The 13233-nt window shown below is 32.9% G+C and overlaps 1 protein-coding gene across 1 annotated transcript; it reads left to right on the top strand.

Annotated features, from left to right (window-relative positions):
• The first annotated feature begins 1909 nt into the window (after window positions 1-1909).
• On the top strand, window positions 1910-9340 carry batf2 (basic leucine zipper ATF-like transcription factor 2). Its single transcript, XM_024287969.2, has 3 exons — window positions 1910-2625; window positions 4156-4275; window positions 7473-9340. The coding sequence occupies exons 1-3, from the start codon at window positions 2548-2550 to the stop codon at window positions 8412-8414; spliced, it is 1140 nt and encodes a 379-aa protein (XP_024143737.1). The 5' UTR covers window positions 1910-2547; the 3' UTR covers window positions 8415-9340.
• Window positions 9341-13233: the final 3893 nt, after the last annotated feature.

Here is a 13233-nt window from a genome sequence, read left to right as displayed (position 1 = left end):
TAAATGATTCAGTGGAATGGTAACTACCAAGTCAAACCAGAGGAGCAGGATGTCAAGGTTATGTTACTTTAGGGATGCAGGCTAAATGAAGGTCAAAGAAGAAACTGAAAAGCAGAATCTTTGAAGGTCAAGAAAGTAAAGTGCATAAGGACAGAAGTTTGAAGTAGGTCAAGTTGAAGTAGGTCAGACTGTTTACAGTATTTTGTTTTAGAACAAAAATCAGTAAAAATTAGAATTTCTTTAAATGTGATGTCATTAAAAAAAAATGTCATTTTCAAACCTGGTATGTGGAGATTTAAGATAGTGATTTCAACAAGGCGAGTGTTCAATTCAAGATTAAACATTTACAACTAAAGAGTCACATAAAATAAAAAATAATTAAAAATAATCAAAAATAATCTGAAATAGAACATGACAAGCAAAAAATCTATATCACATCATCTTTTATTTTTCCTTTGATCTGACTTTTATCTTGATAAACTCACCTATTGTTTTGTGAAAGTCCTGTGTTCAAAGAATCATGAAGGACAGCATGCACACACACTGAAACTGTTAGTAATTTACACAGGAATTTAGCCTCCGGGAGTGCACGTATGCACGATCTCCTGTCGCAACCTGAGCCTGAATTTAAACGTTTTTCTCTTCTGCAACCGGTACTTTAAAGTTGTTTGATCCAACATTCTTTAAAGCAATAGATACGATAAATGCTGATTGAAACTAGATAAAGATAAGAAAAGCTGATAAATAATAAAATATGTCTGTATAAAATACATTTTTTTTTATTTATTTGCTTATTTTTTAATTTAAAATATAACAATTCCTGTCAAGTCAGAACATCAAATGACTAAACTTAGTATATTTTCCTATTAAAATTTACTACACGTGATGAGTATTTTATGAGTATTGAGCATAAGTATGGCAAATGTACTATTTGTTATGTTAATTATCCTAACTGAATACTTTCTCAGACTAAATTGGAACATTTTAACTGGATACTATATAGGTATGTATACTGATGTATATTCTACTGCACTACTATATATTCAAGCAGTGTCTTACTTTAAGTATAGACTAGTAACCCAGTAAAACGGGCGGAAATAACATTTATGTTATTTTTATTGTTTGGAGCCCAAACAGCCATTGTACTTTTGATTTATGTTTCACAATTTACAAGGGAAAACATATTGTGCAACGTTTGAATTTAGTATTAAAACTACTAGATGTTGAAACATTTGACTTTAATCAGCTTCAAAGACATTTGGAAAGTGCACTTTATTTGAAAACTAATAACAAATTATTCTAACGAATCACATGTAAGAGAATACTTGACTTACGTAATTAACTAAGATATATTTGATGTAAATAAACTACTTTTTGGGTTTATTTCAGATAATGATCTATAGAAATTTTGTAGTTGAAATTTTAACATGTTGTTGCCATTAAAGACAACATGTTTTCAGCTTACAGAATAATACACTAAAGTTTTAGATTTCTTCGTTTACTATGTTTTCTATCAAAAACTATACTTACCCTGAGGGAAAAGTGGTTTATTTAAAAATTAAAGTAAGATAGTATGCTTAAAATGTACTTTTTTGTATTCTATTTATATACTGTAAACTTAAAATATTCATTTTTTTTCCTAAAAAGTTTTAGTTAGTGTACTTCCTGCACTATACTTTTCTTCAATTATACTTATTAAAATAAACTGAAAGAGTTTTACTTTTTGCTATGAATATAAACGTCAAATATTTCCAAATAACTTCATTAAAAAAAAAGAAAGAAAGAAAATAAATAAATTATGACCCATTTTCACATGTTTTTTTTTTTTTTTTTTAAAGAAAGTATCTCCTTTATGGATTTTAGTTTTTTTAATGGCTTTACTCAGAAATGTGCGTTTTTTTAAGGTGGTTCGTCACTTCTGGTCTGATGCAAACATCTGGTATTCTCAGGTGGGAGGCTTTCCTCGACACGTTTGGAGTGTCGGCTGCTCCTTTCCGGTGTAAAATGGAAGCTTTTCTCTAAATAAGGAGGATTTCTCCAAAGCATCCCGTTAAACGACGGTGATGCGTTCAAGTGCAGGCGGAAATCGCAGCTCCTACACGCACCACAGTTCCATCCATTCACATTTGAAAAGTTTTACACTTTACTAAAAAAAATATGAAAAACACGTGTTTGGTCCTGTTTTATTGCAGAAATCTCATAAGAATATTTTGATGTCACTCCCTTATTGCTACATCCCTATGCGTAGAACTAACACTCGTGCACGTGAAGGCAGCACGGTTTAAAAGCAAAGAGCCCATTTAAAATAAATCGAAACTGAAAGGAGGGGCAGCATCACGTTGCATCATCGTTCCGTTCATAAAGCCGACCGTCAAGCTGCGCTGCTGCTACACACCACAAGTCACCAAGCAACTGCAGACACCTGCAACGCCTCACACGCACCTGCATGCACGGATCACAGGTGTGCCAGTGAGTTCTGCAGCCAGCAGGTCCGAACAGGGATTCACTCTGCAGCCAGACAAGATCCACACCTGCAGGAGGTCAGATATGCCCGTGTTGAGCATGGACTCCAGCAGCCCTGAGTTTCTCTTAACTGAAGACAGTCTCAGCAGCACATCTGGGATGGTAAGGTTTTATTTCATCTTCTTCACAGTCCATAAAGAAAATAAGTGCATGTTTAAAATGCATATTTTGTCATTTTTTCAAATATAAAATAATCTTTTCTCATTCTATTTTCTCAAGAATACAGTAATTGAGATGTTTTTTCCTGTAAGTTTATGCCCCTACAATGGACTATTTTGATAAAATCAACATTATAATCAACTTCAGCTTCCATACAATCATTTTTTTTACTATTGGTCTGTCACCTCCAACTAACTAGTACTTAAAACGCCATCTAAATGTCCCAACTTTCAGTCAAACATAGAAAAATAGGTTCTCTTCATCTGTTAGCCATGATTGCCTAAAGGCTCCAGCTGAATTTTGCTTGAAAATGAGCAGAAAATACAAAAAAAGTTGTTTGCACCTCAATATTAATTAAAAAAAATCATAATATTGCTAAATCTACAAGTAATATGGGTCAAAAATATGCAGAATATTTACACTTTTAATTTAATCCTTCATTAATCTAGGATTAAAAAGCAATTTTACATTATGTGCTTTCTATTTAACTGAAATGTAAAAAACAGTCATGACTTTTACTGTTTTAATCATTTCTTAATAATAATACGTTTTATTTATAAGGTTCGTTTTAGAACTCACGTTTACAACAAAAATACATTAGAAAAGTATGATTCATGAACAGAAGAGTTTTGTTTAAAAGAGTAAAATTAAACCGATTTTACAAATATAAGAAGAGTACATTCTAAAGTTGGGGGACAAAGTGGCAGAACACTTAAAAAAAACTTAAATTTCATGATAAAAATCCAACTTTCTGGGGGATAAATTCACCCTAAATTGTTTCAAACTGGACACAAATCCAAAAATCACAGCATTAAAAAAAAAAAAAAACCAAAAACTTTATTTACAAAATTGCACAGACATGTGTAAAATAGCATTTTCATATCAGTTATTTTGGAAAAAATAACTGATATGAAAATGATGCTCACATAAGGAGGATTTCGACTTCATGAATGGAAAAAAATAAATTAAAAAAACTCAATTAAGGAACTGTTCATTTATATTTTACTTACCTCTTTAGAGTTAAATTTACTATAAATAAATAAATAAATGCAATAAAACATATTTAAAAACCGTTTTTTTCAAAATAAAGTTAATTTCTTTAATTGAAATTTTTTTGATTTATTAAAAAATGAAGGATAAAATAAAATAAAAATTAAAAAGTAAATACAATTTTTAAAAATTAATGGTTTGGTCAATGTATTGCTGGTGCATCTTCGAAGGTTGCTCAGATTTTTGCAAATTCTGCAGCTAGTTCAGAATTATTTTGAAGAAAAATTAATGGTTTATTTTTTCTTCTCTTTTTTTGCAGTCTTTGTTTTTCATCTTGTAATAGATTTCCTCTCAAATTGTGACATCAGTAAAGATAAATAAAAAATCTGATTGATCCTGATACCATAAAAGTGCACAAATTCTTTAAAGAAATTGTGTTTTTAATAAAAAAAAAATGTATATTTTGTATGTTTATGTTTGCAGGAGAAGGAAAGTGAACCCAGAAAGACTGTCCAAAAAGTGACCAAACGGCGAGAAAAGAACCGGGATGCGGCGAGGAAGAGCCGCAGGAAGCAAACTGAAAGAGCAGACGAACTTCACGAGGTCTGAAGCATTCCTGCAAAGATTCCTTTCCTTCCTGTTTTCTTTTACCGCCCAAAGCCGAGCCACTACAGCGCTTCTGTCACACCCCCGGGCAAAGTGTGTGGCGTGTGCGCGTTATGCAATCCGGCAGCGTGCACGCAACCATTTCTTGTAAATACTCCTCTTAAGAGAAGGGCTTTCTGCTGTTTTGCCCTCCCCTCCTGCTGTCTCCTCCCCCCTCTCTGTGGCTGCAACTAAACGCTCATCAATGCTGACTAATGACTGGAAAGCCTTTCCTGCAGCAAATTTTCCAAAGTTTCTTCCAACTTTTTACCAAAAGCTTCACTTCAAAGTGAATCATTTAGATAAAAGTGCATTTCTATAAAACACCTTCTATGCTTCTTGGAAACGGAATCACGTTTGCACCTTGTGAGTCATAACTGGACCACAGGAACGTGTATTTTGGACCCTCAGAGACAACTTTGTTTCTTCTAATTACTTTTTATTGAGTCAAAAAATATTGACGTTTTTGCAGGTTTTTTTTTTTTTTTTGCTATAACAGTCAAATCAGGAAAATCTGTTTAGAAACAAAGACCTGCGTGTCCAGCAGGGGAAAAATGTTTTTAAAAAAATAACACATTTTTGAGGTGTTTATCTCATCAGACAAGACTGACACATATGATTACCAGGTTCTAAAAACCGACAGTCCACCTAAACCCATCATTATCTGTCAGAAACCAGCTCAAGCGGTTACACAGCCTGTTAAAAAGTCATAAACAATTTTCTGCAAAGAAGTGAGCTTCAGATATCAGGACCGGCAGGTTCTGTCTTTAGTTACACACATTGGTGTTAGATAACAGCGTTTCTAGGTCATTTTAAGAAAAGCTTCTTCGATTGAAGCTTCTATGAACAAATGCATCTAAAAAAAATTCAAAAACGTTGATTTATTTGAGTAATATCGCTAAAAAAGCAGAAAACTTTGCAAAAACTCACAAATTAATACATAGGAAGTGCTAATTTATTGTTGTTTTGATGACTATAACATTTATCCATAAACAAAAACACAATTCAAGTTAAAATAAACTAAATATTGGGAAAATCGAGTGCTGGTTCAAAACATTTAAAATAAGATAATAGTCAAAAAATATAATTAATCTAGTAGTTCAGAGTGCTGTATCTAAATCTAACAAACAATCTGATTGGTCACAGACTGCTTTAGCAAAAAAAATTTGCATGTTAGCAGAGTGCTTAATTAAAAAAGTGTTTGCAGAGCATTGAAATGTGATTTCAAGTTGCAGAACAAGATGATCGAACAATTCCCTAAATTAGGTGTCATCAAGGAACTTGGCATAAATTATGTAGTTCCTGAAGGCCTGGGTGTAAAAAGTTTGAATAAGCTGTGACACCTGATTATACCTGTGCAGAGAGCATGACACATGTAAATAAAATGTGCTTCCTGCTTTTCATCGCACCTGTAGAGGAGCGTGACTTTCACTTGAGCTCCTTTTTGTCTCATGAGTTTAAATTAATGTCAACTAAATTGTAGGAATTTATTAGGTTTTGCACCGGAGCTGTTCTTGAATTTCACAAAACTGCATTTCCTTTCACTGTAGTTAGTGAATTTTGCTTATGACTTACTCTTTTAACCAGCAGGAATCACACTTTGTTCACCTTTTCAGCACGTCAGACTCTTGTTTGCCTTGGTTGATTGTTTAGCACAGTTAGCTTTACTTTGTTTGTTTGAAACGTCTTGTCGCTCAAACTCAGGGGTGTCAAACATTGGGCCAAAATCCAAAACACACCCTTAGGTCGCAGGCCGAACAGGATAAAACGTTAACTTTTTAACATAATTATGAACCAGATATATAGCATTACCTCCAATAATGCTAGTGTGAATGCTATAAGCTCAATTTGGCAGCGGAAATCACTGAAGCTAATAGCTAATAAAAAAAACGCTGAAGCTGATAGCATGCTAAAATATTAGCTAAATGTCAAATTAGCCTAAAAAACTTAACCTAAAAAAAACTAGGTTATCCAAAACAGCTAGCATATAGCTGAAAAAATAGCTCAACTTCAAAATAGCCTAAAATACTAAAATAAAAAGACTAAATCAGTCAAAACAGCTAGCATGTAAATATTAGCCTAACTCCAAAACAGTCTAAAAAAAAGCCTAAATTAGCCAAAACAAACAAAAAAATAGGTTATCGAAAACAGCTAGTATGTAGCTGAAAAAATAGCTCAACTTCAAAATAGCCTAAAATAAAAAAAATTAAGACTAAATCAGTCAAAACAGCTAGCATGTAAATATTAGCCTTACTCCAAAACAGTCTAAAAAAAGCCTAAATTAGCTAAACCAGCTAGCATTTAGGTGAAACATTAGCTAAACTCCAAAACAGTCTAAACAAACCGAAAATAGCTTAAACAAAAAAAAAAAATTTGGTTATCGAAAACAGCTAGTATGTAGCTGAAAAAAATAGTTCAACTTCAAAATAGCCTAAAATACTTTAAAAAAGACTAAATCAATCAAAACAGCTAGCATGTAAATATTAGCCTAGCTCCAAAACAGTCTAAATAAAATATTACAAAAATAGGTTATCCAAAACAGCTAGTAGGTAGCTGAAAAAATAGTTCAACTTCAAAATAGCCTAAAATACTTAAAAAAAGACTAAATAAATCAAAACAACTAGCATGTAAATATTAGCCTTACTCCAAAACAGTCTAAAAAAGCCTAAATTATCTAAAAAAGCTTACATTTAGGTGAAACATTAGCTAAACTCCAAAACAGTCTAAAAACAAACAAAAAAAAGCCTAAATTAGCTAAAACACCTAATCAAATATTAGCTAAACTCCAAAATAACTTAATGAAATCTTAGTAAATGCCACAATAGTCCAAAAAGCTAGCACAGTGTCAATTTTAAAAACTCTAAACCGTAACTTATTACATAATTTTGAATAATAAAAAGGCAGGAATATTACAATAAATCAACATAAACCTTTAATAAAAATCAATATTTTAGTCTCCGTAAAAATAGATTTTGCCAAAATGATACAAGTTAGAAATAAGCGCAAGATAACATCGGACCATTAATAATAATAAAATCAAATGATCTGGATAGAATTACCCAGGGGGCCGGATCCGGCCCCAGGGCCTTGACTTTGACACATGTGCTCTAACTGCTTTAACGTTTTACTTATCTTTGTTTTTTTTATCTCCTCAGGAGCTCCAAGATCTCGAGCGGTCAAACTCTGCCTTTCAGAAGGAGATTGCTGAACTGAAGAAAGACCTCATCTTCTACCAGATGACCCTGAAGCGCCACAAGCCTTACTGCCGCCTCACCGCCTCCAGCCCCTCCAGCCCCTCCAGCCCCTCCAGCTGCTGCTCGAGGTCGCCCACCTACCACCAAGCCAGCTCCAGCCCTCCACAGGCCTCAAACTGTCCTTCACCAGCTATGCAAGCTACTGACCTCACTGTCAGGACTCCCTCTCCTTCAGCTCCTTCATCCATCTCAACAGCAGCAAACATGTTCCAAAGCCCCTCCTCTTCCTGCTTATCCAGCCCGGTGAACCCCGCTAGTCTCTCCGCAGCTTCCCCGTCGGACTTTACCAAACTACCTCTGACCCCCTTAAATCTATCCAACAAGCCGTCTGTCAGCCCCAACCCGATTCCCTACACGGCCTCTCAGTCTCCGGGAATGTCCTCATCAATCGCAAGTTTCACGGACTACGTTCTGGCAAAACTGGACGCTTCCCTCGCTGCGTCTCCAAAAACGCAGGTCCCCTTAGCTATAGAGGCCAAGAACACTCGAGCTATAAAGCAAGATTTTTCCTTGAGCTACCCGCGTGGGCTCAGTGGAAGCCACAGCAGCCTCAGCTGGCCATTTGGACTCATTCCGCCATCTTACCAAGCTTCCTCTGGCCAAACTATCCAAACTCCTCTGCCTCCTTTTGCATGGAAGCAGACCCCACAAGCTTCACTCAAATCTCTGCACTCCCTGCTCTCCGGGCCCAGTCCTCTCAACATCTATCAGGCCAACTCCAGCCTTCCGAGTTTGTCTTTTTCCCAAATGCAAGCGACTGTGCCGGATCCGTCGCAGGATCTGTCTCTGTCTGAGCTGCTGGAGTTCAACGATTGGATCCTGAGCGGACCAGCAAACCAATGAAAGGGACAAAACTTCAATCCTACACAAGTCGAAACGCATCAAAGAACAGTGTCAGTTCAATATTTCAACGTGAATTACTGAAATTACCTCCACAGATTAGGCTTTTTTTTAATAGAATAATGACTCAGACTTCACAAACTGCACAATCAAAGCCCTTTCACCGCACAAATCATGACTTTCTGCTGCTACTTGTTCACGCAACAGCTTTGGCTCATTGACCTTCTCAAAGACGACAGATACTGACGCTGTTTCAATTTCCATGTGACTCATAACACAACGATGAATCCTCAGATGGTAAAGGGCCATGGCAGTAAAATCTGCCTGTGCTTGTTAGCACAATTGGTATTTATTTTTGAAAAAAAAGTGGTTAAATTAAGAGTGCCAAGCCAAAATCTCTCCATGACTCATCCAGGTTCTGACTTGCTGAGGCTGTAATGTGTAGCATTTAAATTAGTAAAAATAAAGTAGCCTGAGAAGCAGCAAGACTGGCTGACTGTAAATAAGAGGCTTAATTTAGTTCCAAATGAAATATATTTTTGTTTTAAAATCTCTGGGTTGTAAAGTTGTTTGGAAAATGTAGTTTTAAGGGCTAAAGAGGGTGATAGTCCTTCAAAATATATAACTAGTAAATCCCTAGTTTTGCTCATTTTAGGTAAATATTTTTATATATTTTTTTTCCAGGGTGATGAGGAAGAAGGATTTTTCTTTAGATATGTTTTACTGTACATCACGACTGTATATAAAAACGATGTGTCGGGATCATTTAAATTGTTTAGGGTTTTATTTGAATATGTGGAAGAATCAATGACATGAGACTTTATAGGTTTGTGATTCTGTGTATGTTTTAAGGTGCGACTGTCACTGTGGACATTTCTTTACTCTTTCATGTTGAAATAAAACTAGAAAATAAAACTTTTTAACTCAAATTGTTTGTGTTTTTACTTTTTTCCAAATGCAACATGTTGACAGAGATAAAAATGTGTGGACCAACAAGGAAATTAATATTAAATATTATCTTTTATTTCTCAATCAACATTTCATTTTTCATATTTTGTTCATCCATTTGGTATTTTTAGAACATTTTTTCTTTAATTTTGAAAGTAAATTACAGTCACTATCAGTGTGTGATTAGGAGTTTGACAGTAAAACACAAAATTAAAGTAGATTAAATGTTCACCATGTCGATGTATGACATTTACCAAAATAAAAGCTGACTTTTATTCATCTAAATTTATAAAGAGGTCCAGAAAGAAATTTTATCTTACACCAATCTACTGTTTTATAATGCATTTAAGAGAGAAAGATTAAAAGTTATAGTTTAATATCAAATTAATTCCCAGGGGCGGAGCTACAGGGGTCAAGAGGGGGTCCTGCCCCCCAATTTTGTAATAAAAAAAACTATAATTATTGATGAAATAATCAATGCAAGGTTTTTTGTGCATTGCAAAAATAATAAAATGCTTAAATAAAATTTTAATCCCCTCAAATTATTATTATTTTTCAGCCTTTCACATCTGGAAAAGATGGTAGCTGAGATGAGGAGTCCTGGTTGATGTAGAACGACAGGTAAAGAAGCGTGTTTTCTTTAATTATGGCTTGTGTCTTGTGAATTCCACAGCTTCATGTCTCAACAGATATCAGGATACCCATGCTGCAGAAATTGGCTGGAAAGTGATTTAAATTATAGCAAAAAAAAGAAAAAAAACCTGATTCAGCAAATAAATAAATGCTGATTTTAAAAAAAATGTATATATATATATATATATATATATATATATATATTTTTTTTTTTGACCAGAAACTCACTAATAACGGAACTAATTTATTTTTTTATTTTGAACAATTCCCACATTTTGTATTCGAGGTAGTTGTGGTTCTTTATACATTTCTTTAAGGAAAAAAAATCAAAAAAAAATATAATAATCATTTTTTTTACTTTTATTTTCACACATTTCTTACCAAAAAATGTTTCATTTAGTCTGTTTTTAGGTCAATATTTACATTTTTTTTATATATTTTTTTTCCAGGGTGATGAGGAAGAAGGATTTTTCTTTAGATATGTTTTACTGTACATCACGACTGTATATAAAAACGATGTGTCGGGATCATTTAAATTGTTTAGGGTTTTATTTGAATATGTGGAAGAATCAATGACATGAGACTTTATAGGTTTGTGATTCTGTGTATGTTTTAAGGTGCGACTGTCACTGTGGACATTTCTTTACTCTTTCATGTTGAAATAAAACTAGAAAATAAAACTTTTTAACTCAAATTGTTTGTGTTTTTACTTTTTTCCAAATGCAACATGTTGACAGAGATAAAAATGTGTGGACCAACAAGGAAATTAATATTAAATATTATCTTTTATTTCTCAATCAACATTTCATTTTTCATATTTTGTTCATCCATTTGGTATTTTTAGAACATTTTTTCTTTAATTTTGAAAGTAAATTACAGTCACTATCAGTGTGTGATTAGGAGTTTGACAGTAAAACACAAAATTAAAGTAGATTAAATGTTCACCATGTCGATGTATGACATTTACCAAAATAAAAGCTGACTTTTATTCATCTAAATTTATAAAGAGGTCCAGAAAGAAATTTTATCTTACACCAATCTACTGTTTTATAATGCATTTAAGAGAGAAAGATTAAAAGTTATAGTTTAATATCAAATTAATTCCCAGGGGCGGAGCTACAGGGGTCAAGAGGGGGTCCTGCCCCCCAATTTTGTAATAAAAAAAACTATAATTATTGATGAATATTATGAAATAATCAATGCAAGGTTTTTGTGCATTGCAAAAATAATAAAATGCTTTAATAAAATTTTAATCCCCTCAAATTGTTATTATTTTTCAGCCTTCCACATCTGGAAAAGATGTGGAAAAATCCTAAAAAAATCATTTTTTTACTTTTATTTTCACACATTTCTTACCAAAAAAAATTGTTTTATTTAGTCTGTTTTTTGGTCAATATTTACATTTTTTGGAGCATTTTTTTAGCACAATCGTCTTTCCTTCACAGAGAAGTAATCTTTTTCTTAATCTGACCTAATCCAAATCCTGGAATGACACATCTGAAAGACGCTTAATGGTCACATAAATCATTTTATTGACTGAGATTGAAAAGGGACAAAGGGAGCACAATATTATAAATGATCAACATCATTAATAACTTATTTGAAATTTTGAGAACTTCAAAGTAAAAGCTTGTCCTGAACTTTAATGTGAACATTGACCTGCATTGAGGATAGAGGATATTATTTCATTGTGTCTGTTCATACTTCACAGAAAGCAGGAGCTGAAAAGATGAAGATCTAGTGACAGGAAATTATACAAGATAAAGCTGGAAGACGAGGTAAAAAGTGAAATTGGGAATTCTTTCTCTATTTCAGTGATAAAACCTTCAAATAAAACAGAGAAACTCTGGTGTCACTCAGTAATATGAGTCTGAGGCCACAAAAGTTCTCATTTTTTGACAGTTTTCTTTAGTCGTTAGATTCAAGGGAACTCCTTCAGGCTAAAACGGCCAACTTGTGAAAGTTAAGATGGAACAGAAGTCAGTCGTATCCAGTTACCATTGACCAGGAAGTGGGAGAAGACAAAGAGAAATTCAATGCAGAAGCAAACAATAAAAATGTATTTTTTTTAGGTTTAGTTTTAGTTTATTTGACTTGTTTTTATAGTAAAATGCAAAGAAAACTTACTTTGAGTTTGTTAATGAATGATTTTGTATGGATGCCATAAGGAAGAACTCTGTAAGTAAATCTTAACTCTTTAACTGCCAACTTTCAAATACATATTTTTAAATGTGTTGATTGTGTGCATTACTCACTAAAAACAATAGTAAAAAAAAATAACAGATTTCTTTCTTGATTGGTTTATTAAAGGATTAAATATATGATTTTAAAAAACTCTCCATGAAGAAGCACTAACTTTTTACACATTTTCCTTCAGAGATCTTATTAATAATGAGCTTAACTAAAACATTTTATTGTGGTTTAAATTAACTTTAGCAACCAGTGTGCTAAAGTGCTTTAAAATAAAAAAGAGAGGGAAAGAAATGTATAAAATGGAGCAAATTAGGAAAAAAAATATAAAAACAACTGGATAAAATAAGACAAAACGTGAATCTGTAGATTTTGTAAAATCTTCTGTATTCTAGTTTAACCTTTAAAAAAATGAAATTTTCCGGAAAAGTAACAATTATATATATGAAAAACCGTTAATTTTATTAGTATTTTTGACGGTATTTCTCAGAATGCAAAGTCGTGGAATATGTACGCATTTTACTGCGACCGTGTTGTACAGTGAATTGTTCCATAAATATGTTTAAACCGGTTTAATCTGAGAAACAGCGCCCTCATGAGTCCAAAAGAAGTTTTACAATTTATGCTGTTAAACTATTTTGTTCTCATTATCTGTGAAGGGATTGAAGCTTATTTTATTTTTTTGTGTCTGAGACCATTTTTAATAAAATTTTAAACAAATAAAAAAATATTAATAAGTATAAATTTCAAAATTTAGCAAAAAATTCGCAATAGATTAATTATATTGCAGATCTCTTGTAGATAACATCAATTAATTTGTATTTCAAAAAAGGATATTCATTATTTACCCATTATTTAATAAATGTTTTTGATTAGAAAAAAGTCTCAGAAAAGAGAACTAAACCACACAGTTCCTAGATGTACTAAAACATTCTATTTCCAATCGATTTTGCTATTATTTTTGTTAAATTGTTCATTTTTTTCCACTTAACAACTCTTTGTGGACTAAAGCAGACAGAAAAAACATTTCTTCCACAGTTTATGAGCTTTC

This window comes from Oryzias melastigma, linkage group LG18 (genome assembly GCF_002922805.2).
Source record: "Oryzias melastigma strain HK-1 linkage group LG18, ASM292280v2, whole genome shotgun sequence".
NCBI lineage: Eukaryota > Metazoa > Chordata > Actinopteri > Beloniformes > Adrianichthyidae > Oryzias > Oryzias melastigma.
Note: the sequence above shows the minus strand (reverse complement) of the source record. Positions and strands in the feature narration are given on the sequence as shown.

Bases quoted from the DNA above. Each gene is read 5' to 3' on its own strand.
- batf2 (XM_024287969.2), top strand. From the start codon at position 2,548: ATGCCCGTGTTGAGCATGGACTCCAGCAGCCCTGAGTTTCTCTTAACT. The intron at 2,626-4,155 runs GTAAGGTTTTAT...TTATGTTTGCAG, and splicing joins TCAGCAGCACATCTGGGATG to GAGAAGGAAAGTGAACCCAG. The intron at 4,276-7,472 runs GTCTGAAGCATT...TTATCTCCTCAG, and splicing joins GAGCAGACGAACTTCACGAG to GAGCTCCAAGATCTCGAGCG.